The sequence below is a fragment of the Peromyscus leucopus genome, chromosome 19 (assembly GCF_004664715.2).
Source record: "Peromyscus leucopus breed LL Stock chromosome 19, UCI_PerLeu_2.1, whole genome shotgun sequence".
In the NCBI taxonomy this organism is placed as follows: domain Eukaryota; kingdom Metazoa; phylum Chordata; class Mammalia; order Rodentia; family Cricetidae; genus Peromyscus; species Peromyscus leucopus.
In genome coordinates this window covers 55,180,067-55,204,002 of record NC_051079.1, presented here as the reverse complement: position 1 = coordinate 55,204,002, position 23,936 = coordinate 55,180,067, and the positions used below count along the sequence as shown (strand labels likewise).

Sequence of the window (23,936 nt, the reverse complement as noted above, 5' to 3'; positions counted from 1 at the left end):
CTGACTGGATAAATCATTGTTAGGCAATGAAGCGAAGCCCTGTGTGTGCACTGGCCTTGGGTGGCTTTCAGATAGTGTCCAGTGCCCTGCTGTGCTTCTAGTCATTGGGTGTGGTTACTCTATTGATAGTTTTGGGTTAAAGACTGAAGGAAAATAGCCGGATTCCAGGAACAGAGAGCACTGTTTAAGCTGCTGAGCTTTTCTTTCGTCTCAGCTTCTAAGCTCTGCCTTGGTCTTGGGAAAGTGTTATGCAGGTACACTGAATTCCTAGCACCCTGGTGGGGGGGCTATCCTTCTGAGTTGCATGTTGGCCAAAAGACTATGATTGTATGTGGGGGTCTTTTGGTTTGTATTCTTCCTGTGATTGCAATATGAGGAGTTTCATTCCTTTGGGAGACACTGTAGTGGAGTCTAGATTTTGGTGGTTCTGTTGCTTTCTCTAAAAGCTTTCATTCTTCCATTGGTGTTATCTACGACACAGATGGTCTTTATTTTGTTGAGTAGGAAGCTGTCCACCATCTTGTACAGTGTGACAATTAAAGGATGATTAAACTGTTAATAAAAAACTTTTTAAAAAGTGCTTGCTGGGTGGTGATGGCGCACACCTTTAATCCCAGCACTTGGGAGGCAGAGGCAGACGAATCTGTGAATTCCAGGCCAGCCTGGTCTACAGAATGAGTTCCAGGACAGCCAGAACTGTTTCATAGAGAAACTCTGTCTCGGGGGGGAAAAATAGTGCTTGCTGACATCCTTTTTCCCAGAAGACTAGTACATGTGATTTACTACAGCAAGATCGTAGTTTTCTTTTGGCAAATGACATGTAATATTATGGAGGTCTTCTGTTCAGTCCAACAAACATCTGAGATACATTGGTGTGGAAATTAAAGCCATTTAACATTTTTATTCACATGAAGAAATGGTTTAGACAGTTTGGGGTTTGGTTTTGTTGTAGTTGTTTCGATTTTGGTTTTAAAGTGGTAGCCCAAAAGCCTGGTATAGTAAGTAGCACACACCTTTAATCCCAGCACTCAGGGAGGCAGACGCAGGCAGATATCTGAGTTCAAGGCCAGCTTGGTCTATAAAGAGAGGTCCAGGACAGCCAGGACTACACAGAGAAACCTTGTTTAGAAGAATGAAAAGAAAAAAAAAATGCTGTGTGTGGGTGAGTGGGGTGTAGCCCAAGCTTTGAGAGATGAGTTAGAAGGATCAGGATTTTAAGGTCATTCTCTGCTACAGATCCAGTTGAGGGCCAACCGTGGCTCCATGGGACCCTAGCTCAAAAAACAGAAAGAGAAAGTGGAAAGAGTGAATATTTAAGATAGATTTTTTTGAGGGGAATAGTTTATCATAGAATATATTCTCTGAAGTGAAGCATCATACATTCACTTTGTAATTTAGTTTTATGCTTGTGGCTGTTTTATGTTTAGGATTCTAAATTAAAGTTAATCTTGGATAAGTTCTTACATGCCTCTTATTTTTTTCTTCCTCATCTAAATGACACAAGGTCAGGTGTTGCATTTTAGATACTAAAATTAGTATAAATTCTAAATCTGCAGTTTTTATTTTTAAAATGTAGAAATGTGTCTAACCTGTTAACATAGTCTTAAGTAATGAAGTGTTTCCAGGACTCTTGTAAAGAATATAGTTGGAATAATCCAATTATTTTAGCTTCTCGGTCTTAAGCATTATTTAAATACAGTTGTATGCATGCTGCCAAGAAGTGAAGAATCTATTCTCATCAGTTTGAGCCCAGTTATGTTTTTGCACATAGATACTCAGTTCCTAGGCACTGAGATTTGAGATGACTTTTCACTTCCAGTAAGGTAAGTGCCTTAATCGTTTTACTGCACATGCTGGCTAGTTTTTCATGTTACTGTCGATGATAGACTTCAAACAGAAGCATTTCCTTCCCAACACCCAGTCATAAGATTGTGTGTTAACTTCCTTATTTTAAAAAAATAAAATAAAATAGGTGATTTAGGATTTGTCTCAACTCTCCCTTGCTGTTAATTTATATTTTCTCTATTTCTCTTATCATCTATAACTACCTTAGAATATTGACATCAAGTAAAAAGGAATGGAAAAGTTGACATGACAGTTATTATTTATCATTCTCTACTTTCAGATGATCACAGTCGTGTTAAACTGCAAAGTACTGAAAATGATTATATTAATGCCAGCTTAGTTGACATAGAAGAGGCACAAAGAAGTTACATCTTAACACAGGCAAGTAGTGTGGTGCTGGGTAGACACCTGGAGAGTGGAGCTTGGCTACTGTGCTTTAAACATAGCTTGTATGTATATCTTGACATCTGCAAATGACATGCTGTTTTAGTTTTCTGGTTCTGAAATCAGTTGCAACGTCATAGTTCTGAGACTCTGAATATGTTGGTAAAAAGTAAGATTGTTTCTAATGTTACTATGTTCAATGGAGGAAATTCTGAAATGGCTTGGTGCAGTTCTCTTCAGGTAAATTAACTTCTTGTACTGTATCTAACATAGCTTTTGTTACTTGGCTTGGAGTTCTCTTCCCCTAACTTGTGATGAAGAACCAGGAAGGCCCTTGAAAGCACTTTTCTGTCTATCTCTGCCCTATGAATATATTTTCAGAGAGTGCAGCTATGCTGAGAACAGGGTCTAAATGTGCAGAGCCTCTTAGAGTGTAGTCCTCCTGGCTGCCTTTGCCATTCTGCCCCAGTGCTCCAGCACCCCAGCCTCCACAAATGCAAGCATTGCTCTTCCATTCTGAGACCATAGCTTTCTCTTTATCAAATAAGACGTTAAATAGCAACACTGTCATTTTTCCGTCAGCCACAATGTTCAGAAGTATAAGCTATAATGTTTGAGAGTTTTAAATTTTATTATTTATGTGTCTCTATGTATATGTATATGTATATGTACATGTGTACCACGGTGCCCACAGAGGCCAAAAGAGGGTATCCCCTAGAGTTGAAGTTACAGGCTGTTCTGAGCCATACAATATGGGCACAGGGAACCAAACTCTGGTTCTCTGGAAGAGAAGCAAATGCCCTTGACTCTATCTGTGAGAGGACCAGGCAAATAGCGTGACAGCCTGCCCTAATAACTCAGCTAAGAACTAGGCCTCTGTCCCTGCTTCTTGGAACTGAACAGGCAGTTTCTGAGGAAGTCACGAACAAAGGACAGTTAATCTCCAACACTCCCGACAGCAAGGACGAGGAGGCCTGGTAAATAAATGCAAGTACCAGGCCTGAGCTAGCCCCCACAGTCAGCAGGTACTACGTCAGCCAGCCTCCACAGTCAGTGGCTCAAGGTGATAACCAGATGAGGACAGAGCCTGGAACTTGTCTAGTCCTGCCCAAAAATGGAAATGCCGTAGCCTTAACCAGCCCTTGCTAGCTCTAGCCAATTAGAACATACTAATATGATTGTCGCGTGCTTAAGCCAGTCATATCTGAGATGACCTAGGAACTCCCCTTAGCTGTGCTTAGATGTGCCCATACGTCCCTGTCCCTCTTGGGGTCGTGGCCATTTTGCCTTTGTGTAGGATGGTTGGCCCAGCATGCTGGAATCGTCTCAAGATAATAAATGCTCTTGTTGATGGCATACGTGGATTGTGGGAATTCTCCAGGACCCTAACATCTGTAGCACCATGTTTGAAGTTTTTAAAAAGTTTAACAGATTAATGTAACCTGCTATTTGAAAGACAGAGAAAAGTATGAATTGTTTTAAGTTTAACTTAATATACCTATGAGCCATTAGAATTGTCTTTGTCAGAGAAACATTATTTTAAAGTAGTTCCTGTAACTAAAAAGGAAAGAGAAGCAATCTGGTGTAAAAGGGGCTAAGGCTATCAATTCACAATTCACAAAGCCAAATAAAGACAGACAGTGTACATTTGAGAAGATGCCATGTTTATACAGCTATTAAGGAACATTGATTTAAAGTGGCCCAGGCACTGAGCCTCTACCAGGTACTCAGCAGCCTCCCCCTTCAGGCCTCTTCTCTTTTGTACCCTCAGATCTTGTCCTGTCCCCTGCTCCTAACCTTCCTTCTCCTACAGTCACTTTCTGAAGGTGTTTACACCTAGGAGGAGGAGTATGCGTGATTCCATCCAGAACTTTTACTCTCTTGACCCCTTGGCTGATCTACTAAGAACGATGACCTGCTTCCTGCTGGCACCCATTTGAGATGCAACAGAGAATTAGCAAGAAGATCCTGACTGTCACTCCAGGGATTGCTAGTGTTTGTGGCCCCAAGTGCTTCATATCAAAGGCTGGCGCCACCATCTCCGAGCAACCTCATAGCTTTTATAATTTGAATCACTTGTGGTCCTCTTTAACTTGGACCTAATATGATTTTCTTCATGCAGTGACTTGATAATAAACAGCTGAATAAAGTACAAAATACTCAGTGGTCACTCATGGGATTGAAAAACTGACCTGAGAGACCCAACAGAAATGATAATGTGTTTATTCCAACCTTAATTTCATGAGAGGACTGATGTGGGCTGAATGAATTAATCATCTCCATACCATTGAGGAGCAGTCATTTAGGGATTGGGATTGTCAATTTTAATTTGTTGTTCTATAGTAACTGAAGTTTTATGTTCAGTTATTATAATTTATGATTTTCTTAAATCAATATTCAGAGCTAAAAATGTACTTTGTACTGAAAATGAACATTAAAAACATGGAAAAGCATGATGTGTTATACTTTTGTTGCTGTGACAAATCTTGAAGGGAAATTTAAAAGGAAAAAATATTTATTTTGGCTTCTAGTTTCATAGATTTAAGTTCAAGGTCAGCGTTAAGGCTAAGTTGAGGCAGAATATTGTGGCAGGCAGGACACAGGGAGAACTAGGTATGTGACAAGGGCATCCCCCAGTGCTGTGCTGATTCCTGCTAGGCTCTGCCTCCTATTGCTGCCATACTAACCGACGAAGGAGTTAACCTGTGATTAGACCCAAGCCCTTCCAAAAGTCCATCAAGAGACACCGGGCTTGTAACACATGAACCCAAGGCAGAACATTTCATACCTAAACCAGAACAGGTGGTTGGTCACCCCTTCGCACCTGTTCTTCTTTGCTGCCATTTTCCTCAGCCTCATTGGTTCTTTCGCTTACTCCCTAAAGACGGGTCTTTCTTACGATTCTCTTTTAGCTATCCCCATGTTTATATTTCAGTTTGGGGGACCATGGTTTGTTAGTATGTTTGATTTTGGCAGGGTAGGGCCTAAGGACCCCATACACATGAGGTGAGTACTGCTACATCTGAACAATATTCCTTGCCTAGAGAATTACTCTCGCAGTATGCCTGCACACCAGAAGAGGGCACCAGATCTCATTGTAGATGGTTGTGAGCCACTATGTGGGTGCTGGGAATTGAACTCAGGACCTCTGAAAGAGCAGCCAGTGCTCTTAACCTCTGAGCCATTTCTGTATCCCCTCAGCCTGCTTTCTTATAGAACCCAGGACCATCAGCCCAGGGATGGCCCCACCCATCAATTACTAATTAAGAAAATGCCTTCAGGCCAGCCTACAGCCTGATCTTATGGAAGCATTTTTTTTTAAATTGAGGTTTCTCTTCTTTCATATGACTTGAACTTGTGTCAAGTTCACATAAAACTATCCAGCACACTCAATGTAGTAGCTAACAACTCAACTATGAACTGTGGCGTTTTTTGCATTGCCACTTTTATTCAGATTAGTATTAATGGGATTAATGATCTTTTTGTAAAGTCTTTAAAATCTCATTATGGTAAAAGTTCATAACAGTTTCATGATTTTTAAATCATTTGTCCCTTGTTGAACTGTTTTCTTGTGTCCTAACAGACAGGACTCAACATATTGGGAGTGGGGAATTAGCCGCTTGTTTCTCTATTTTTTTTTCTTCTGATTTCTTTCTGTGTTTTTTCATTGTTCTGTGGCTGTTTTAACCTAGATCTTGAATTCTTTACTTTCTGTGTCTAGTTGGTTGGTTAGTTGATTGAGCCCCCTTCCTGTTTCTTCACCCCAGTAAAGCTGTCCTCATCGTATTCTTCCTGCTTTGCTAGCCTGCCCTTTTCAGAGTTGCTCAGCTCCACGTGTATCAGTGCAGCTGTGTGAGATGTTTCCTTGTCACCAGAGCCACCTGCTCTTCAGGCGGGGTCCACTCCAGTGTCCCCTACTTCTGCCATGTGCGCTTATGGGCTGTGCTTAGGTTTAGAACATGCAGAGTGACCTTAACTGCTCCTGTCCTGTATCACCTCTCAGGCAGACACAGGCTGTGTAGCTGTACCTTCTCAGGCTCTCTTAGAACATAAGAGCTGGTGATTTGGGTATTTGATGTTAGCGATGGAAGTAACTTCTCACCCACCTGTTTGCACTTTGTAGGGGCTGAGACTATATTTCAGTCATGGCTATGCATAGCATATAACTTCAACAAAGAGAGAAAACCTACATTTAATGTTTGTTACTTACAGTATTTTGATTGTTCTTTGCTGCTTATTAGATTGTCTTTTGCCTGAGTCTTAGATTTTTTTTTTTTTTGTATATCATGTCCATTTTACTGTATAAAAATCTGGTAACATTTTAGCCAGTTGGTGGTAGCACACACTTTTAATCTCAGCACTGGGAAGCAGAGGCAGGTGAATCTCTGTGAGTTTGAGGCCAGCCTGGTCTACAGAGAGATTTCCAGGACAGCCAGGGCTACACAGAGAAACTTTGTGTCAAAAGCCAGAAAAAAAAAAAAAAAAAAAAATTGGGGGGAAGCATTACTGACTTGTGAAAGAACTGATAGATAAATTCCTGTCTTTTTAGAATCCTTTGTTCTTCATACTATAACAGCTGTTTCATGTTTATTGTTTAGTCTTTAGAACCAGTAATAGAATTGAGGTATGTATGTGCACACAAAGGACTTCACTACTGAGTTGCTTCATAATTATCCCCCTGCCCCCCCCCTCAACTTCCCCCCCACCCCGGAGCTGAGGACCAAACCCAGGGCCTCGCGCTTACTAGGTAAGCACTCTACCACTGAGCTAAATCCCCAACCCCCATAATTATTTTTAAAGAGTGCTTTTTTTATTTTATTATTTATTTGTGTGTTTGTGTATATTTTCCTATATGCACTGTGCATATATAGGTTCCTAATGAGGCCAAAAGAGAGTATCAGATCCCCTGGAGCTAGTTATATGTAACTGTGAGCCACACTGTGGGGTCCTTTGAAAAAGCAGCAAGTACTCTTAACTGCCAAGCCATCTTTCTAGTCTCACTTCATGGTGGTTGTATTTTGTTTTGTTTTTCTGAGACAGGATCTCACTATGTAGACCAGGCTGGCCCTGAACTCACAGAGAATCCTCTTTGGGGAGATTAAAGGTGTGGGTCACCATGCCCACTCAGCCCATGATTTTTTTTTTTTTAAGATGAAAGGAAAAGGTATTCATTTTATTAAGGATTTTCTCATTGCTTTATTTGGTGGGGAGGATGTTTGTTTTTTCACCTTTGGACTGCATGTTTTATATTGGAAGTAGATAAGTACATTGAATGAAGAGGATTGTATCCTTTAACACTAAGGTTGTAATTTTGCAGATATCTAGCATTTTTTTTTACAGGTTAACCTAGAGTTTCTCTTGCGAGCATATTGCTCTACCCATCAAGAAATAAATCTTGGGCTGGAGAGATGGCTCAGAGGTTAAGAGCACTGACTGATTGACTTCTTTCTTCTGAGGCTCCTGAGTTCAATTCCCAGCAACCACATGGTGGCTCACAACCATCTGTAATGAGATCTGGTGCCCTCTTCTGACCTGAAGTCATACATGCTGTATACATAATAAATAAATAAATCTTAAAAAAAAAAAGAAAAGAAAAAGAAATAAATCTTCCCTAAAGATGATTTCAGTATAGAACTATTCAAACTCTCAGTTACATGTGGGACTGCAGCTCTGGTCTTCCCTGCTCCTGACACTGAACAGTCTGCTCCAGTCTGCTACATTGCTCTGGAAATTGGCTACATGTTTATATGGAGGTCAGTTTGATAGCTCAAAATGGTAGAGCATTTGCTCAGTTTGCACGAGGCCCTGGGTTGCATCTCCAGCCCTACAAAAAGGAAGGAAGTCAGGGTCTGGGCATGCCTCTTCATCTCTTGCCTCCCCCCCTCCCCTCTTTTTTTTCTTTCTCCCTATGCTATCATTAAGACAAATGTGAAAATAATTGGAAGTGTATATTTGCTTTTTCCTCCATAGCATTTTGTAATAAGGACTACTGTATACTTTTAACTCTGCCAGATGATATTAGGCACAACAAACTGATTTGCAGGTGCTTTCATGATTCCTTTTTTTCCCCTGCAAATTCTTTTGTGTTGATTTGGGCTGGTTGGTTGGCCAGTAATGACATAAACTTCCCCATTTTCCACAGATCTCCCTATGACCTGTGTGAGATATCACCTGTCTGTTGCAGAACTGAAAGAGACAAATTGCCTTTCTGAATCCTTTGTAGCTAGAACATGAGCCCCCAGATGTTCTCATTCTTGATTCTGATTCTGGGTTGCCTGTGTGTTATGCTGTAGGCACCTTTGATCATGCCAGCAAAGCCATAATAATTTGATAGATCAGAAGCAGTGAAATAAGTTGGTTTTGTTTACATGTATTTTATAATTGTTATTTGAATCTAGTTATCCAACTCTTAATTCTGAACCAGGTATCCCATACAGTTCTCCCCCCAACCCCCAACCCCCAACCCCCATCCCCCAACCCCCATCCCCCACCCCATCCCCCAACCTCCATCCCCCTGCCAGCTGAGGACCAAACCCAGGGCCTTGGGCTTGCTAGACAAGTGCTCTACCACTGAGCTAAATCCCCAACTCCGCCATACAGTTCTTTTTCTGCCTAAATAAATAAAACATCTTTACATACAGGGAAGTTTTATTGAATGCAGACTATATTTTGAATTTAAGTGCATTTAAAGTCATGATTTTCTTAGCAGGACCTAATCCACTGGCTATGATAGTGCATTCCAGCGGCATCCTTGAAGCTTTGTCCTTTTCCTGCTCCTTTGCCTGATGTGCTCTTGTTGTGTTATTACAGGGTCCACTTCCTAACACGTGTTGCCACTTCTGGCTCATGGTGTGGCAGCAAAAGACCAAAGCAGTTGTCATGTTAAACCGAACTGTAGAGAAAGAATCGGTGAGTAATAGTTAATACTAATGGTTGAGTGTGCTGTATGTGATCTTCAGTTTATAAATGTTTCATTTCGGGAGAGGATACTCATTTAACTTTGGACCTTTGGTGGCTAAAGGGTGGTGGCCAGGATATTTCTCAACAGAGAAATAATGAATACTTTTCCTTCCTCTTTTTCATTACAAATTTAAAAAATTCATTTTCTAGAGTCATAGTGCTGTATGTTTTATTCTGTTCCATGAGGACATTGTCATGTAGGTGTGGGTGATGTGTTGAACACATTCCCTGCTTGGCCGCCTCACTCCCCCTTTTCTCCCACCTCTCCTCCTTTCAGCCCTTCCTTCTGTGCTCTTCCTGGACAGTCCCACTTCCTCTCTCATGCCCCTCTTCTAGATTCTGCACAGATCGGGAAATTAGAGAAACACCCTCTCTGTTTTTCTCTCAGTTGCTTCCATATTTCTGCAGATGACATGACTATGCTCTTTTTGGTTAAAACTTTTCATTCTGTAACTATACTACATTTTCTTCGTCCATCCTTCTGTAGACACCTGGTTGGTTTCATAACTTAGCTTTGGTGCCTAGTGCCATGGTAAACGTTGATAAAATGTAGGTCTGTCTGTGATGTATTGACTTGGAGTCCTGTAGGTAGATACCTAGAAGTGTTACAGTTAAGTCATACTGCAGCTCTATTTTCAGTTTTTTGTGGAACCTCCATACTTGATTTCTACAGTGGCTGGACTAGTTTACGTTCTCAGCAGCAGCGTGTACCAGCTCCTTCTGTCTACACCATTGCCAGCAGAGTTTTTTGTTTTTTGGTGGTGGTGGTGTTACTGTTGTTGTTTTTCTTTATTTTGTGTAGCCCTGACTATCCTCACAGAGATCACCTGCCTCTGCCTCCTGAGTGCTGGGATTTAAGCAGTGCACCACTACATCTAATAGTTACTTCTTTTCTTAACGATTGTCGTCCTGCCTAGAGTGAGATGGGGATGTCACTGCAGTTTTAGTTTTCATTCTTCTGATAGCTGGTAAGGTTGAACATGTTTTCATGTATATAATGACCATTTGTGTATTGTCTATTCATTTCATTAGCCCATTTATTGATTGGGTTTTTTATGTTTTTGAGTTTTTTGTATATTCTAGGTATTAGTCTTCTGTCAGATAAAATGGGTAGCAAAATTTTGCTATTCTGTCGGCGTTGTTTACATAACTATTTGCTTTTCTGTGCAGAGACTTCTTAACTTCAGAGGTTCCTTTTGTCATCTGTTGACATGATTTCCTAAGTGAGTAGACAGAGTCCTGTCAGAAGGTCATTGCCTAGGTCTCTGATGTGTTTATGTGCGCCCACTAGGGGGAGCAGAGTTTATTCTTCGTTGCTTTCTGCGTTACTTTTGAGACCAGGCCTCTCACCAAACTTACAGGCCCCTGTTTTAACTGGACTGGTTGTGAGCCTTGAGGATCTGCTTTTATCTACCCATCCACTTCTCTCCCAGTAACACCTACATCAGAAATCACCTGGGCGAAGCTATGTTGGCTTTTTCTGGGTTCCCTTTCTATTGGATTAATCTGTGTTTCTTTTTGTGACAGTATCATGCCTTTTTATTGTTAGGGCTTTGTGGTATAACTTGAATTCATGTATGGTCTGGCATTATTGTTTTTTTTTTTTTTTTTTAACTCAGAATTAGATTCCCCCTCTACCCAGGGTCTTTAGAACTTTCATAAGGGGATTGGTTTTTTTTTTGTTTGTTTGTTTATTTGGGGGGTTGTTTTGTTTTTATTTGTTTGTGTGTTTGTTTGTTTTGAGACAGGGTTTCTTTGTAGCTTTGAAGCCTATCCTGGAACTCACTCTGTAGACCAGGCTAGCTTCGAACTCAGAGAGAGATCCTCCTGTCTCTGCCTCCCAAGTGCTGGGATTGAAGGCATGTACCACCACTGTCTGGCTTGTTTTTGTTTTTCAAGACAGGGTTTCTCTTTGTAGCCCTGTGTGTCCTAGAATTCAATCTTTAGACTTGGCTGGCCTCAAACTCACAGAGATCTGCCTGCCTCTGTCTTCCAAGTACTAGGATTAATGGTGTGCACCAACAACATCCAGATAAGGGTTTTAGGATTTTTTAAAAGTATATTTTTCAAATAGCATTGGAATTTTGATGTGATTGCACTGAATCTGTAGATTGCTTTGGATAGTGTAGCCTCTTTTACAGTATCAACCAGCTGACATACTTTCCTTCCTTTCTTCCTTCTGTTTGTCAGTCAGTATTAGGGGTTGAGCCTCAGACTTCATGCCTGCTAAGCAATAATTTTTCTTACTAAGCCACAGTTCTTGCCCTCACAATATTTATTCTTTTAATCTGTGAGCAGAGAAAGTCTTTCCATCTTCAACTCTCTAAAGATTTTGTTTTGGGGCTGGAGAGATGGCTCAGAGGTTAAGAGCACCGACTGCTCTTCCAGAGGTCCTGAGTTCAATTCCCAGCACCCACATGGTGGCTCACAACCATCTGTAAAGAGATCTGCCACCCTCTTCTGTATACATAATAAATAAATAAATCTTTTAACAATAAATAAATAAATAAATAAAGATTTTGTTTTGTTTTCCTTTAATGTTACAGCTTTTATTGTAGAGATCTTTCTTTACCTAAGTTTATTGCAAGGTGGTTTTTGTTTTGTTTTGTTTTTTTAAGGTATTAGAGTGAGATCATTTCCCTGATTCTTTGTAAACATGTTTGTGTTGTTTTTAACAAAATCTCAGTTGTTCAATTTTACCAATAAAGACTGAGAGCCAGGTGCTGGGATGAAAACCTGCTAGCTCAGAGAAGCAGAGAAAGCACCCAGCTGACCTTCCTCCTCAGACAACATCCCCGAAAAACTTCCTCTCTCTTCCATGTCTCAAACAAAAAACTCCAACTGAATGTCCTTCCCTTCTACTTCCTGTAAGTCTCTCTATCCATCCTGACTCCCTCTTACTCTCTATGGTTTTTTTCTTGTTCACTTCCAGTCACCTGGTTGCTTGCTCACCTCTTGACCTATGGTTAACTATATTTAATCCTGTTTACAATAAGCAGAAAGCTCTTAGATTAAAGATATGTGCTAGGGCTGAGCTACACCACAACTAGAAACAGATTTTTTTTCAGTAAGTAACGCAATCTTGGGGTTCACAGTGTGATCAAATATCCTGCAACATGTTTGTTATTGATATATAGAAAGACTACTGATTTTGTATATTAATTTTATATCCTGACACTTGCAAAAACTGTTCATCAAATCTAAGAATTTTCTGACGCGGTCTTTAGGATCTCTTTTATGTAGGATCATTTTATCAGTATATAAGTATACAAAGGCTTCTTCCTTTCCCATTTGTATCCCTTTCATTTCCTTCTCTTGTCTTAATGCTCTAGTTAAAACTTTAAGCCGGGCGGTAGTGGCGCACGCCTTTAATCCCAGCACTTGGGAGGCAGAGCCAGGCGGATCTCTGTGAACTTGAGGCCTGCCTGGACTACCAAGTGAGTTCCAGGAAAGGCGCAAAGCTACACAGAGAAACTCTGTCTCAGAAAAAAAAAACAAAACTTCAAGTACCATATTGAATAAGAGTAGAGAAAGATGAAAACCTCTGTCTTGTTCCTGACTTTAGCCAACATGTTTTGAATTTTTCTCCATTTGTTGTGATGTTGGCTATAGGTTTTTCATATATAGTTTTTATTATGTTAAAGTATGTTCTTTTCATTCCTAGTCTCTTTAGGACTTTTATCATGAAGGGATGTCTTTTTAACATGTGATTTCTGTCCTTGAGTCAATTTATGTGGTGCAGTGTGATTATTGATTTGCATATGTTGAACCATCCCTGCATCTCTGGAATGAAGCCAACTTGATCATGGTGAATGATCTCTTTTCTGTGTTCTTGAATTCAGTTTGCAAGTATTATATTGAGAATTTTGTAGTTATGTTCACCAGAGAAAGTGGTCTATCATTTTATTTGTGTGTTTTGTCTTTGTCCAACATTACTACTAGAGTAATGCTGGTTTCCGTGGGAGGCCAGCTCCCACCTTTAAAGGGGTTCCTATGAGGAGGAGAGAGGGATAAGAAACTTTTAGATAGAAAGATAGCGAACAGGAGAAAGACAGAAACAGGATAGCTTCAGGAGGACTTGGATCAAAACCCAAAGGTCCTTTTTACCTCTTCAAAAGGGCTTTTGTTAACAATGCCAAGGGGTGGGGCAGAAGACCTCCCCCTTGCTAGATCAAAGCACACCACTCAGCCAAGTATAGACCCTTCCAAACATCAGGTAACCACGCCCATGGTCAAAGCATCCCCTTATGCAGCCCTGCTGGGTAAATCAAGCTCAGATTCTCAGACCCTGAGTAAGTTCTCACTAGGGAACCTCTGTGGGTCTCTACAGGTTTCACAAAATGAATTTGTAAGTATTTGTTTCACTGGTTCTTTGTATTGTTTCTTTAGTTTTCATTTCATTAGTTTCTGCCCTGATCCTTTTCTTACAATCTACTTTTGGGCTTGGCTTGTTCTTTCTTTTCCAAAGCCTCAGGTACATCGTTATTTATTTGCAGTATCTCTAATGTACTTATTTACTTTTATGTCAGGCAACTACAGCTATAAACTTCTTTTACAACTGTTTTCATTATATTCCACAGGGTTTAGAATGTTATGTTTTAATTTTTCATGCAATTCTATATACATTTTTCGTTCACTTGGTTTCTTTAGTGACCTATTTCTCATTCAATGGTGTGTTTTCTTTTTTGTTTTTCTCTTTTTTGGTGTTTTGTTTTTCATTCTATAAATCTTTGTATGTTCTGTAGTTTTTCTTGTTGCTTTGAATTTTTATTCCATTGAGGTCAAGTGAAGTATAAGACATTATTTCAGTTTTTTTCAAGACTTGCTTTCTATAAGCAAGTTGTGTGAACTTTCCTGTGAGGCAAACATCTGTCATTCCAGATAGAGCATCAGTGATAGAAACAGACAGTTGTACTCCAGTGTAGTTTGGCAGGTTAGTGAATGGCACTGTTTACAATAGCATAGGTGTGAAGTTAATTTTAGAAACATTGGTGATTTAGAACTGAGTCCATCACCAAAGAAAAACTTCTCTCTCAAAGCCGGCTGTGGTGGTGCACACCCTCGATCTCAGTACTTGAGAGGCAGCCATGATCTCTGAGTTCGAAGCCAGCTTGGTGTACATAATGAGTTCCAGGGCAACAGAGCTACATAGTGAGACCATGTCTGAAAAAACAAAAAGAAAAAAGAAAAACCTCTCTCTCTGTCTCCCCAGCCACTGTGAACTACCTATAAACCCTTAGAGAGAAGAGCCTAGTGAGTTCCTCCATACATGATGGAATGTTAAAGGGCTCAATCTTACACAGGTCTCCCCTGGGTAATCACTGCTGCTGAAGTTCTAAAGCACAGTGGCCTCTCATTCCTGGAGGACAGCATCCCATAAGAGTGATCTCAAAGGAAGGTTCTTGGGCTGCTGCTAAGAACATGTAATCTGTGCTGTCTTTTAAGTCAGATTGGTCTACAATGTCATTTAACTCAAATCAGTTTTTGTCAGGATGGCCTGTCTGTGGTGAGGGATTGTCTCACTGAACCTGGAACTCACAGATGGGCTAGACTGACTGGCAGTGAGCCCCTGGGATTTACTTGTGTCTGCTCCCCCACAGCTGTGTGCCCACCTCTGTGCCCAGCTTTATTCTATGGTGCTGGGATCCAGTCTCTGCTTCTGGTGTGTATGCAGTAACCACGTTACCTGCTAAGCTATCTCCTCAATCGCCTCTTTGATTTCTTTGGAATTTCTCTAATTTATTCTGATTAAAGAAAATTCCTGTGGGACTAGTAATTTTTGGAGGCATCATACTGCCTTGGCTTTTCATGTTTTCCTTGTTTCTCTTTTGCATATGTGCATCTGAGGTTCTTTTGCATACGTGCATCTGAGGTTCTTTGTTGTTACATTTGGCTGGTTGGTTTTGTTAATCTTTCTGTGGCAATGCTTGTGATATTCAAGAGGAACTAGGTTGTAGTAGGGTAAAGGCGTTGTTTTATCTGCTGGGCTATTGAACACTAGATTCAATCAATACCCAGTAATCCCTTGAAAGTATAATAGTGCCTGTATAAACAGTTACTATGTAGAGTAAACCCACTGTACATATATAGAATAATCAAGTAGAAATCACACTTAAACTCCAGCTGTTTTCTTTTTTTTTTTTTTTTTTTTGAGACAGGGTTTCTCTGTGTAGCTTTGCGCCTTTCCTGGAACTCACTTGGTAGCCCAGGCTGGCCTCGAACTCACAATGATCCACCTGGCTCTGCCTTCCGAGTGCTGGGATTAAAGGCGTGCGCCACCACTGCCCGGCTCCAGCTGTTTTCTAAAGTAAAAATACTTTAGAAAGCAAAGGAGCCATTTTAGAGTGGTTGTGCTAAGATAATAGTATAGATAATAGGAAGAAGGAGGAGGAGGAAAAATATCAGTAACACTAGGTTATTAGATTAAGAAAATCTAGAGTAAGCGGGGAGTGAATAGTGAGTCGGAGACAACAGGGACGAGTAGAAGAGTGAGGCAGTTTTGCTTAAAGGTAGGGTGAAAAAGGAGAGGTAAAGAAACGGTATCAGGGGCTGGAGAGATGGGTCAGGGGTTAAGAGCAAACACTGCTCTTGCAGAGAACTCCAGCTCAGTTCCTAACACCCATGTTGGACAGCTCAAAGTCATATGTAACTCTAGCTCCAGGGGTTTCATTGCCCTCTTCTGAACTCACCAGATACCTATATTCACATGCATGTACTCACAGACACACACTTTGAAGTAAATATGTTTTTAAAAAGGAAAAGGGCCAGGGGCAGTGATGCATGCCTTCTTTTATCTCAGCACTCAGGAGGCAGAGGCAGGCACATCTCTGTGAGTTCCAGGCCAGACAAGTAAGACCATGTCTAAGAGAGAGGGAGGGAGGGAAGAGGATGGGGGTTTGTATCAGATAACCCAGTAACCTTAAGTCATGGGCCAGTTAGTGGTGTAGCTAAGATTTATGTGGCTTTAGAATCATTTTCTGTCAAGCATTAGGATCTCTTAAGATCTCTTCCAACTTTAATATATCATGCTGTTCTCTGTCAGATTCCTGATTCTTAAATTCATAGTTACTGGGATTTGGTGATAGTGTATGTTTTCAATTTGTCTTAACATTGACATAACAGAATTTCCAATAGTGTAACAGAATTTCCAACACATTGTCAACACTATTGGAAATTCTGTAGTTGTTTTCCATTGTCTCCAAACTTATCTAAAAATCCAGTGGTGGGGACATTGTTTTGTTTGTTTGAATGTGTTGCAAATATGATGATGTGTAAATTTCATCCTCACTTCAAAGTAGAGTAGAATTCTTTTAGTGATTCCCTGAGACTACCACCAGAACTTAGAAATGGTATTTGTGGATGCATCTAGATGCTAAGATGGAGTTGAATGATTCTTTTGGGAGGAGGGAATTCTTGCATAGGTAATACTGTGTTCTTCATCAAAAGGCCTGTAATGTCTGCTTGTTTGTTCTAATGACCTAAGCATCTTTGTTGTTCAATGTTTACCTCTAGTTAATTTTGGCTTCTGAGATCATATAATTCTTTCCTTTTCCAGTTTTAGTTGGCATGCTTTTATAAAAACAAAAACAGAAAAACTTTCTACCCAGCAGCTTTTATACACATAGGAAACAGTTTTCAAACATGGTTTCTTCTATAGTCTCAACAGATGACTAATTGGAGTTTGCTCTTGTTTTGTGTGTTATGTATATTGCTTGGGCTTTTTGAGGTTTATTGTTTTGTTTGGGGAGGTTGTTTTTTCAAGTTAGGGTCTATCGAATTATGAAGACCTGTCTGGCCTGCCACTCTTGTGTAAACTGTGTTGGCCTTAAACCCAGAGTCCTCATCTTCTGCCTCCCAAGTGCTGAGATTAAAGGCATATGTCACTACACTCAGCCCTGGCTTTCTGGTTTTATTGAAGAGGAATGGTAGGAGTAGGTGAATTTCTAAATTTAAAAAGTTTGATTCATGCCAGGTAGTGGTGCACATCTTTAATCCCAGCACTCAGGAAGCAGAGGCAGATCTCTGAGTTTCAGGACAGCCAGGACTACACAGAGAAACCCTGAATAGAAAGGAGGAAAAAAAAAAAAGATTTGATTAGTTTTATTCCTTTGCTTTGTATTGTACTTACTGGCAATCATATAATTCCTTCATTGGCTAGCAGAGTTTCTCTAGGTTCGGCTTTAATCTTTGTGTTGCAGTGTTGAGACTTTAGTAGCTTACTTTTCGATAGAATGCCTACCAATTGCAGGCTCAGCTGTTGACACCTGAGACCTCACATAGCCATTTGTCAGGAGCCTGTTTATACGGACAGTGTTTTGTTGTTCATTTTTGATACAGGTTCTCTTTATGTAGTCATGTCTGTCTTGAGACTTGGTTGGCCTTGAACTCTCTGTAGGGATTAAAGAGGTGTACCACCACACCTGGCGCTTTGGACAGTGGTTTTCTTGATCACTACAAAATAGGACATATGTTGCTATTAGCTCAATCATTGTTCTTAAGATTTTTCAATGAATACAGCCAGGGAAAATGTGTGTGTCAAGGCCAGGCTGTAGTGGGGCACGCCTTTACTCCCAGCACTCAGGAGGCAGAGGCAGGCAGATCTGAGTTTGAGTCCAACCTAATCTCCATAGTGAGTTCCAGGACAGCCAGGGCTATGTTGAGAGACAGACCCTGTCTCAAAAAATTCTCAGGAGTACACGTTGATTTTTTTTCTTTTTTTCCTAATTCAAATCTGGAAATTTAGAAATTGGTTTTACTCCTTATGTCTTATGTCTGCTGCTCTTTTTCCTTTCCAGAAAATCCTGGTTCAAAAAGACATCAGAAACATACCAAAAATACGGAGTATATCAGAAATACCAGACATGAGAATTGTTGTATGACTCATTTGCCTTTTCTTTTCTTTCTTTCTTTCTTTTTTTTTTTCTTTTTTTTGGTTTTTTGAGACAGGGTTTCTCTGTGTAGCTTTGCTCCTTTCCTGGGACTCACTTGGTAGCCCAGGCTGGCCTCGAACTCACAGAGATCCACCTGGCTCTGCCTCCCGAGTTCTGGGATTAAAGGCGTGCTCCACCACTGCCCGGCTTCATTTGCCTTTTCTGATAGCATAGAAAACAGTTTTGAATTGTCATCCAAAATAATTATTGATGATAGTTTGACATTTTTAATTTTCCTCATTGTCTTTTGTTTTTTTCTCTTTTAAGATTGATTTACTGTTATTTGTTTAATTTTCTTTTTCTTTTCTCTCTTCTCTCTCTTTCTTTTTTTCTTTTCTTCTTGAGATAGGGTTTCTCTGTGTAGTCATGGCTGTCCTGAAACTAACTTTGTAGACCAGGCTGGCTTTGAGCATACAGAGATCTGCCTGTCTTTCCCAAGGGCTGGCATTAAATATACGTGTGTGTGTGTGTGTGTGTGTGTGTGTGTGTGTGTGTGTGTGTGTGTGTACACATGTGTGTGTGTACACGTGTGTACACTTACCACCATTGCCCAGGGATTTACTTTTATTTTTATGTCTATTATTGTTTTGCCTACTTGTATGTCTTTGTACACATGCATGCCTGGTGCCTGAGGGCAGAAGAGACATTGTATTCCCCTGGAAGAACTGGAGCAGGTGGTTATGAGCAGCCCTGTGGGTGCTGGGAACCAAACCTGTGTCCTGTTCAACAGCAGCAAGTGCTCTTAATCCCTGAGCCATCTCTCCAGCCACTCATTTGTTGTTGTTTTTAGTTCTGCTTTATCTAGAGCATGTGACATATCCCATATCCCTCTTTAAATCTAAATTCTGTGCACATCCTTCACACCTGTAGAAGATTGGTTCCAGAACATTTAAGAATTGGATGTTTAAGAGGACCCACCTGAGTGTATTTAATACTCATCACCAGTCTTTGTTTTTGTCTGTCCACTTATTCTAATACTCATTGTCAAGTCATAAGGAAGGACTCATGGGCATTAAAAATTTTTTAGATTTATTTATTTCCTTTATATGTATGAGGGTTTTGCCCAAATGTATGTGGTACACTACATATGTACCTGGTAGTCTGAGAGGTCAGAAAAAGGCATCAATCCCCCTGGAACGGAGTAAGGCATAGTGTGAGCCACCATGTAGGTGCTGGGAATCAAACCCGGGTTCTCTGCAAGAGCAACAAGTGCTCCTAACCACTGAGCCATCTGTGGCCTGTAGCTAGAGTTTTCCTGCCTTGCCCACAGTCAGGACAAATCTTTGTCACCCACCAGTCCCACAGCCGCTCAGACCCAACCAAGTAAACACAGAGACTTATATTGCATACAAACTGTATGGCCGTGGCAGGCTTCTTGCTCACTGTTCTTATAGCTTAAATTAACCCATTTCCATAAATCTATACCTTGCCACGTGGCTGGTGGCTTACCGGCATCTTCACATGCTGCTGGTCATGGCGGCGGCTGCAGTGTCTCTCTGTCTCAGCCTTCTGCTTCCCACAATTCTCCTCTCTCCTTGTCCCACCTACTTCCTGCCTGGCCACTGGCCAATCAGTGTTTTATTTATTGACCAATCAGAGCAATTTGACATATAGACCGTCCCACAGCACTGGCCCCTCATGGGCATTTTAATCTCTGATGTCAGAGAAAGTGCATCTGCTATTTTAGTACTTAAAAGTCATTTTGACAGGGCATAAAAATTTTTGGCTTATTTGCTTTTCTTTGAACTAAAATACATTCATTTCTTTCTAGCATTATAGATTACTATCCATGTCAAATGAATGTTATTTCTTTTACAAATCCATTACTTATTTTACTTATATTAATCAAAAGAGTTTTCTCCCTTTTTCTTGTTTTTTTTTTTAATTTATTTTATATGAGGTATATGAATGTTTTGCCTGTGTATGCGAATGTGTACCATATGTATCCCTGTTGGATCCCCTGGAACTGGGATAATGGATGGTTGCGTACCATCATATGGGTGCTAGAAATCAAACCCAGGTCTTTTGCAAGGGCAACAAGTGCTCTCAACCACTGAGCCATCTCTCTAGCCCCTCTCCCTTTTTCTTTAACATTAATTTTTCCAAAATATGTCTTACCATTTGATCAGTTTTTGCAGGTAAATAGTTTCGGCCTTTCAGTATGTACCTTCAAATCCCCCCCCCTTTTCTTTAAAGAAAGGATTATTAAATCATAGTTGGTATTTATTTGTTCTGCTCCTATTGATGGTGGTGGTGTTCTTTGGGCCCCCTAGTAGAAATGTGTTGGATTTTCTTTTACATTTGTCCTGTTCTCCTTGATGTTGTTTCTATTTCTCTCTTTATTATAAAATGTCCTCCTTGCCCTCTTACACTTTATTTGTTACACTTACCCTCAGTAGCATTTCTAGGTGTGTGTCGGGGAAGGGGGTATGTTTTTGATTCTTGTGGTTGCCTGTCCTGGAATTTACTCTGTAGACCAGGCTGGCCTTGAACTCACAGAGATCTGCCTGCCTCTGCCTCTCAAGTACTGGGATTAAAGGCATGTGATAACCACTAACGGGCTTGAAAGAATACCTCTTTGGTGTCTGCTGAAGAAGAGATTCTTACAAAATCCTGATATTTTAGAAACCTGAAGTAAATATTTTAAAATGTAATTATGCTTTAAGAATAGCATACTTTAGCAAGGCATGGTAGCCCATGCCTTTAATCCCAGCATTCAGGAGGCTGAGGCAGGCAGATCTCTGTGAGTGCACAGCCTCATCTACACAGTGAGGTCCAGGACAGCCAGGACTATATATAGTATAAAGTATATATAGTATAAAGAGATCTGTCTCAAAATAGAAGAATAGCACTTTTTATAAATCTGTTATCTGTTTATGGCTTTTTAAATTTAAAGGAAACATTTTATGGAGCTACTTTACAAAATGTCATTCTCATTAAAATACTTGTGATATTCTTAGGATTCAGTACCTGAGAAGTATAGTGTGTACATGTGAGGCTTGTTTTTCTTTTTATGGTTTTATAATATGTCTAAACTATTATTCTTAAATTTAGGTTAAATGTGCACAATACTGGCCAACAGATGACCGAGAGATGCTGTTTAAGGAAACAGGATTTAGTGTGAAACTCTTATCCGAAGATGTGAAGTCATATTATACAGTACATCTACTACAGTTAGAAAATATCAATGTAAGGCTTTTCTGGTTTCAGAGTTTCAGTTTTATCTGATGGTTTTAAGAATTCTTTATTACTAGATTTGGTACTGTGCTTGGATTTGAATATTTGTAATACTATCTGGTCAAAACATGTTTAGATTATATTTTTGTATAAAGTAACTCTGAAGAAATCCTAAAAACAAAGAATTACAGTGTTCAGGTTAATATTAATATGTGAAGACTGAAAATTAATTGTTGGCACTGGAGAAAAGTCTCAGTGTTTAAGAGTACCTGCTGTTCCTGCAGAAAGCGTAGGCTCAGCTCCTAGTACCTGTGTCAAGAGGCTCACCATTGCCTGTAACTCCAGCTCTAGGGAAACCAATGCCCTCTTCTGGCCTCCACAGCCTCTGGTACATATACGATGCACATAGATATATGCAGACATTCAAACATACACATAAGTGCAATAAGTCAATAATCATGCTATGTGGTGGTGGCATATGCTTTTAATCCCAGCACTCAGGAGACAGAGACAGGCAGATCTCTCTGAGTTCAAGGCTAGCCTGGTCTACAGAGTGAATTCCGGGATGGCCAGGGTTACACAGAGAAATCCTGTCTCACAAAAAGAACAGAAAAAAGAAAGGAAAAAAATTACTAAAAATACAAGAAGGGATGTTGTCGGTTTTGGGTATAGCTTGGTGATCAAGCACTTGCTTAGTATACTCTAGGCCCTAGATCAAGTCCCAAGAACCGAAAACTAAACCATAAGTGGGTAGTGAATAGAGCTGAGTTGTAAGGTACCTTCTTGGCTTGCTTGAAGGTTTGGGGTTTAGTACCCATCACCAAGAAAAAGCAGAACAACATCCTTGGTAATAAAGAGAGCATTGCTGGATTTACATTCCTGTTCTGCTACTCAGTAGAGGTATGGTTTCCTCATCTATGAGATGGAAATTGTGTATTTGCAGGCTGTTGTGGAGATCAAATAAAAGTATAGTTGTGTATAAAACATCTTATGCCAGTAGGCTCAGTCTGATAGCTCCTGGTACTTAACTAGTGTTGAAAGTTGCACAAAGGTTAAAAAAGACTTGAAAAAAAAAACTTGGAAGTGACATACAGAAATTTGATTTTATTGAGTTGGGAAGAAAATGGTAAAATAAGTGTAGCATATGATCTCAGGAATATTTACCTAGATCTTTTCTCCAGAAGCCCATGAATCTCTCCTTGGTACATGGTTCTGACATGTATGCACAATAGACTGCAAACATGTTGCTGTCACCCTGAGTATCAGAAAGGCCAATTCTTTCCTGTTTATCATCTCCTTTGCTTGCACTGTGAATTAGAGTAAGTTAGAAAAACAATGGAGAATGCTTTGAGTTGTTAATAGAAACTAGTATAACTAGAAAATAAGGAAATGTGGAATGGATCTAGTCCATAGACACTTCATAAAGTGAAATACTGTTTGAGTTGATATTAATATGTGATATGCTAACAACTAAAGATCTGTAGAAAAGATAAAGACATACATGTACTTTTTAGATGGGTGGAAATACCTTTTGTGGTTGCTCTTAGAAAATCTGTTTTCCCTGTAGAGAAAATGTAGCTACATTATTGTATACTTAGGGCCAAAGGTTTGGTTTTCTTCCTGTCCAGTTTTTCATGGTCCTCACATGTTTTATAGGTCACCTAGTTACTTTGTTCATTTGTTTGGTTGTTCTTGTTGAGACAGGTCTCAGAATGGCCTTGAAATTCCCTATATAGTCAAAGATGGCCTTGAGCTTCTGATCTTCCTATCTCTAACTCCTGAATGCTGGTATTACAGGCATGCACCACTACACCCAGTTTTATGTGCTGCTAGGGATTCAGCCAGAGTTTGGTATATGACCCAGGGCTTTTTACATATAAGGCAAGCGCTGTTTCCACTGCTGTAGCCCCATCTCTAGTATTTTTGTTTTCACATGTTTCAAAACATGTTTCTGCAGCAATAATTATGTGTGTGTAGAAGAAAAAAAATTAAGGGCTTACAGAGATGGCTCAGTGGTTAAGAGCACTGGCTGTTCTTCCAGAGGTCCTGAGTTCAATTCCTAGCAACCACACAGTGGTTCACAACCATCTATAATAGGATCTGATACTCTCTTCTGGCCTGCAGATGTTCATGGAGATACAGCACTCGGATACATAAAATAAATAAATCTAAAAAAATTATTTAAAAAATGAGAGCTAACTTCCCCTTGATTTTCACATTTCAGAGTGGTGAAACCAGAACAATATCTCACTTTCATTATACCACCTGGCCAGATTTTGGAGTTCCTGAGTCACCAGCTTCATTCCTAAATTTCTTGTTTAAAGTTAGAGAATCTGGCTCCTTGAACCCAGACCACGGACCTGCAGTGATCCACTGCAGTGCAGGCATCGGGCGCTCTGGTACCTTCTCTCTTGTAGACACCTGTCTTGTTCTGGTAAGTGTCTCTGGTGACCTCATTTCAGTTTTGGGGGCTTTTTTCCTTTGGTTTGGTTTGATCTCCATGTAATAAATAGCCTTGGCTGTCCTGGAACTCTGTGTGTAGACCAGGCTAGTCTCAAACTCACAGAGATCCAACTGCCTCTGCCTCTTGAGTACTAGGATTAAAGGCATGCACCACCCTGCCTGGCCAGTTTCGAGTTT

At 40.2% G+C, this 23,936-nt stretch overlaps 1 protein-coding gene across 1 annotated transcript in view; it reads left to right on the top strand.

Moving 5' to 3' along the window:
• The window catches only part of Ptpn2 (protein tyrosine phosphatase non-receptor type 2), a 53,865-nt gene that overhangs the window by 15,267 nt on the left and 14,662 nt on the right, over positions 1–23,936 (top strand). The window contains exons 4-7 of the mRNA XM_037196920.1: positions 2,126–2,226; positions 9,040–9,138; positions 21,174–21,308; positions 23,521–23,730. Coding sequence (XP_037052815.1) covers positions 2,126–2,226; positions 9,040–9,138; positions 21,174–21,308; positions 23,521–23,730 — 545 coding nt within the window. The remainder of the gene's footprint in view (positions 1–2,125; positions 2,227–9,039; positions 9,139–21,173; positions 21,309–23,520; positions 23,731–23,936) is intronic.